General features: G+C 36.6%; 1 protein-coding gene across 1 annotated transcript; it reads left to right on the forward strand.

Annotated features, from left to right (window-relative positions):
* Positions 1 to 922: 922 nt before the first annotated feature.
* LOC120623966 (carboxypeptidase Q-like) lies at positions 923 to 4,924 on the forward strand. The gene is made up of 4 exons (XM_039890261.1): positions 923 to 995; positions 1,811 to 1,952; positions 2,896 to 3,025; positions 3,791 to 4,924. The coding sequence occupies exons 1-4, from the start codon at positions 923 to 925 to the stop codon at positions 4,871 to 4,873; spliced, it is 1,428 nt and encodes a 475-aa protein (XP_039746195.1). The 3' UTR covers positions 4,874 to 4,924.
* The last annotated feature ends 842 nt before the right edge of the window (positions 4,925 to 5,766 follow it).

The raw sequence follows: 5,766 nt of genomic DNA on the forward strand, positions 1-5,766 counted from the left end.
TCTATTTGTATCAACAAACCCTTCAATTACTGTAAGAATAACATATTTTTAGATATCTCACTTCCGAACATCATGGGGAAGTTTTTCAAAACTAGTCATCATGCCTACGTTTACCGTTTATAAATGTTTACCGATATACGTAATAAATACCACCAAGATCAAAATGCCTTATTAAAACCAGTACTCGAAACTTTCCGAGTTAATGACAAACTCCATGATACTGATTTACATATTTGAGCACAGCGTTATATTAAGGTTACATGAAACGTTGACGTGCTTCAAGCAGTGTTGTAATTACAGAACTTTGCATACAGACTGCCAGACGTAACATTAATTAGAAGTAATTATAGTTTTCTTGCTATATTTCAATGACACATTATAAACATGAAAGATTACCCAATAATTATTTTTACAATTTTTTACACCGCTGGCGAAAGAGTGTAAATTTTTCAGGGTTCACGTGCGTATGAACACATATATATATATTTCCTTCACAAGTAAGTACATGAACCCCGATTTTGTTTTTTAATTTACTACTAGCCCTTGGCATTACCACCTGGTGGTGGTGAATTTTTTTTTTTTTGCCCCAAAGTAAGCGTAGCTTGTGTTATGGGTACTAAGATGACTGATGAATATTTTTATTTTTTAAGAATAATATACATAAATACTTATAATATACAGATAAACACCCAGACACTGAAAAACATTCATGTTCATCACACAATCATTTTCCAGTCGTAAGAATCGAACCCACGGCCTTGGACTCAGAAAGCAGAGTCGCTGCCCACTGCGTCAATCGGCCGTCAATTGTGAAGCAATATAAGATGTTAGCGTATAGCGTACACCCAAACCCACGCTACAACAAAGACCTCCCAACAGTCTGAACCTCCCAGTTACAATTTAGAATTTGTATATTACAAAAATGCCTCTGCCGGGGATCCAATTTGTGTTCCCACTTATAAGACCTCAGCGCTACGTGACTCACTACTACGCCAGTGAGGTCGTGATTTATTTTATTCCACCACAACTTGTAAATGCTTGAAGAAATTTGGATGTGCAGCAGTATGAGGATCTTTAGAATCCTTTCATAATCCCGAGTGAGAGTGAAAAACTAACCTGGTTTTTTATTCAAAATGGCGACTGTATGGTGCCTTTTGTAAACGTCAAATTGAACATCTTCGTCTTATATATAAGAATCGTATAGTTTGTATAGTATTTTACATGTTGTTATGTGAGCCTTGTTGTCTGATGCATATAAATAAATAAAATATAAATTAAACAATTAAAAAAAAATTAAATAAATACCTCTATTAATCTGATTTAAGTCCATTGAAAGAAAAAGCATTAAAGCTATTAAGCTATTCTGCTAAGAAAATGATGCTGAGTAACTACCGGGCTGGGGTATCGGCTGGATTTTTTATGATTAGCCACGTTTAAGTCATGAATTATAAAAATCAATTTAAAACAGTCATGCGCAGTCATTTATTTAGCGGCTGTCGAATCGCAAACATGATTTATGTAATTTAATCTAAGTGATATGCAGGTTATTAAATATAACTTTAATATATTTATGTATATCGCTTACATATTAGAAAATCACATGTTTATTACGCTCTTTACAGATAGTTTATACTAGTACATCTAGTATAAACTATCTGTCATAACGAAGTGGCTAGTACTGTAGTTTAGTAAATGTGTAAATTAAAGATTTGAATGATGGAAAAACTTTAAACAAATTATAAAATGTGTTTAAAAACTATTTTCATATTTACCTCTCTAATAATATTTACAATACAACTTGAATTTCCAGAACAAGCTCTGAACTACACCATACAAAACGAGTGCGATTTTAACTGGACTCATACTCAAAACATTCTTTTATACCAACCTACTGTAAATTACATAAAGAATATTGTAAACTCACAACCAATCGCTGATGATTTCTATGAGAAGTAAGTGAATTGTTTACTAACAAAATCTTCAAAAGAATGGCTAACAGAACCATTAAACGAACCATCGAGTTATCTAAGACTTAGATGAAATTAGACCTGAAGCAAATTTGCATAGTCCGAAGTTATTTAATGCATTTGCAAGTAAAACCAGAAAGAGATCACAAAGTTTTTGTCGGCAGTCTGTGCTACAGAAATAACCTGAACTGACAACTGAGCGAAAAATATATAGCCTTACCAGTTAGTGATTATATATTTTTTATTATTCCAATACAAGTTAGCCCTTGACTGCAATCTCACCTGGTGGAAAGTGGTGATGCAGTCTAAGATGATAGCGGGCTAACCTGTTAGAGACTATAGTAGTTATATTAAAACCCTAAACGGTCTCGGCACACCGTGCCGGAAGGCTTAATCGCTTAGCGCTAGGGTGGTAACTATCCACGGCGAAAGCCTCAAAGCAGACAAGACCAGAGAAAATTCGGAAATTATAAATTCCAAAATTGCTCCTGCCGGGAATCGAACCCGGGACCTCCAACTTACAGCCGCAGCGCTCACCACTGCCCCAGGCAGGTCGTCAAGTATGATATGTTTTTTCGCTGGAATTGGACTTCACTGGAATTATGAAATATTTTTAAAGAACATGTTTAAAAAAACAAAAAAAAACAGTAGTACCAAGTTCGATCCCAAGCACCTGTGTGTATGTGCGTTTTAAACAAAAAACTTTCACTTACTTAAAGTAAGGTGAAGGTGAAGAAAGACATCATGCTGAAACATTCCTGCCATAGAGTTCTTCAAAATTTTCTAAAAGGCGTGTGAAGTTTACCAATCTGAACTTCGCCAGCGTGGTGGACGACAGCCTAAACCCCTGTTATTCTGAAAGGAAACCTGCGCCTTGGGTGTTTTGATGATGTTTTTAGGCTGTAACTTGATATAATTTTGATGACAGGTATTCGAAGTTTGTAGACAAATTTGGAGCTCGTCCCTCTGGAAGTTCTACATTAGAAAGAGCCATTGATCACATGGTTGACCTGACGTTTCAAAGTGGTCTCAATGATGTGTGGACGGAGAGTGTCAAGGTGAACAATATTTTAGGATTTTTCCGTACTTATCTTTACCATGCAACTACCAAGCTGTCGCCCGCATTCTTCGTCCGCGATTATTACGGGTTTCTATTATTCTGTTTGTTACGAAGTGTCTGTTTTCCTGGGACAAAAATAGTCTATGTTACTCTCTGTCTTTTCATCTAACTCCATGTCAAAAATAAAGTTAGTTTTAGTAGTAGTAGAGCTTTTTGTGACAGCTCATCCGGAAAAATACTACCATTATCCTTGTTATTGTTGCAATGCTATGTTCCGGTTTGAAGGGCGTGGTGGCGTGTACACGGAACGGGAACACGGGGCTTAACACCTATCCCTCAGGTTATATCTAACAAAGCTAACAGGAGAGACAAGCCATGTGGTTTTTAGTTTGGCTATACCCCCTATGAGAGGGGAAGCCCCACATAACCTCCATCCTGCCCAAGGGTCGGAGGTAGCCATAAAGCTTTTCTACCACGCCAAAAAAAAGGTTGTTGGACACAGGTTGACACGTTGCAGAGCGTGCTCCCTGCGAAGTGTTGCTCTGTTTTAAGGCGACGCTTATCCATTTACCATAAGGTGGGCGATCTGCTCCGTCCGTCAAAATATAAAAAAGTTGATTGGTTGATTAGTTAGGGCGTAAAACAAAGAAACACAGACAAACGAAAACACAGTCGCATTTATAATATTAGTAAGTACTTAAAGCATATTTTCCTGGAATTTAATGAATCGATGATTTTCCATAAGTGTAATCATTAATTACAGGTCCCTCACTGGCAACGTGGATATGAGTCCTTAACAATGATACTGCCACGTACAAGAAATATGACGATATTAGGTCTTGGACCCAGTGTGCCAACACCTACCGCTGGGATAGTAGCGGAGGTTGTCGTAGTCAACAGTTTCACTGAACTTGAGACGATCGCTCATACCGTACCAGGCAAAATTGTATTGTTCAATGCTCATTTTACTTCTTACCAAGAAACGGTGAAATACCGACAATATTGTGCAATAGCAGCAGCAAAGCATGGAGCCATCGCAGTATTAGTAAGAAGTATTACACCATTCTCTTTATATACTCCGCATACTGGCTCATTATATTACGAGGAAGGTATCAGAAAAATACCTGCAGCTGCCGTTACTCTGGAAGATGCAGATTTTTTACAAAGGGTCTATAACAGGCGTAAGAAAGTTGTAGTAAAGTTGAAAATGTTTAACGATTTAAGTTTGAAGGAATCACGAAATGTTATAATTGACGTAAAAGGGCAAGAAAATCCAGACAACATAGTCATAGTTTCTGGGCATATTGATAGCTGGGATGTTGGCAAGGGAGCCATAGATGATGGAGGTGGAATGATGATAAGTTGGTTCGTACCGGTAATCTTAAATCATCTTAGCTTGTGGCCCAAAAGAACCATACGTTCCATACTATGGACTGCTGAAGAGCCTGGCTACATAGGTGCCGCTTCATATTTGCAGCGACACTCAAATGAATTGGATAAAATTGATTTTATAATGGAATCCGATGCAGGCACATTTGAGCCACTAGGATTAGAAGTAGTTGGATCTCCAGACGTGAGATGTTTGATTGCAAAAGTTTTGAAACTATTTGCACCGATGGATGCAATTAAAAATGTTAATATTACCGGGTCTGATATTGAACTCTTTTTGAACTTAGGGATACCTGGCGCGTCGCTACTAAACCAAAATGATCAATATTTCTGGTTTCACCACACTCAAGCTGATACATTAACCGTTCAGAACAAGACTAATGTTGTGAAATGTGCTGCATTTTGGGCCGCAGTTACTTATGTAATTGCAGATTTACCATTTGATATTCCACCGTAAATACAATTTAAATTAATAAACCTTCCTTCATACACAGGTTCTCATATGAAAATCGACCCTTCTTCTACTTCTAATGAGTGAAATCTAATATTCTTTACAATATAGAGAAATACTTTTTGTATTGTAATAAAATGTGTAAAAATATTTGATTTCAGTAAATTGCTTTTATGAGTGTACATTTACTTTATCCGGTTCAAAAGTAAAACCAGTAAGTGTAACCGTGAATGCTACAGATAAACTGACTTAGTTTTACCAATTCAAGTAAACATTAAGTATAAAACAACTCTGCTTGCTTTCTTTAACATTATAAGTTTAATGCTTGTTTTCACTAAATCTAGAAATCACCTTAATCGGATGCCTAGTGATTTAGGTAATTCCTAGAGATAAAAATATTTCACGAACTCACATGTCTAACAACGTAAGGCGCCGTGTAAAGTTACGACCACTCGGCGGATCGTAAAATTTAAGGGTCTTGCAGAAAATACCACACTCTGTGGCGTGAACCATAGACAAGTTAGGTTATATGGGTTGCTTAGAGAAAATCGATTGGTGAAAGGTAAATGTATGCCTAGGAATCTTCTTTGATTAATCGTTTCTCATTTAGGCATTTCCTTGACCGTTGTTAGTGAAAACGAGCATAAATATCGTTATGTTACTGAATAAGATAACAACAAGATTTTAATAAACAAATCCACACCCAGCAGAGAAACAGGCCGCGGAATGATTTATGGTTGGCAGCTACTTCGAATAACTAAGAGTAATAAATCAACCAAACGAATTTATTGGTTATTTCCAATATGGGAATCAAAGTGAATATTACTTAGTTTGTTTAGGACAGGCAGTTTTCCTCTGATTCGCTTGCGTATAATTTCTGTTAAGTACGTAATTTTTTA

Source organism: Pararge aegeria, chromosome 5 (genome assembly GCF_905163445.1).
Source record: "Pararge aegeria chromosome 5, ilParAegt1.1, whole genome shotgun sequence".
Lineage (NCBI taxonomy): Eukaryota > Metazoa > Arthropoda > Insecta > Lepidoptera > Nymphalidae > Pararge > Pararge aegeria.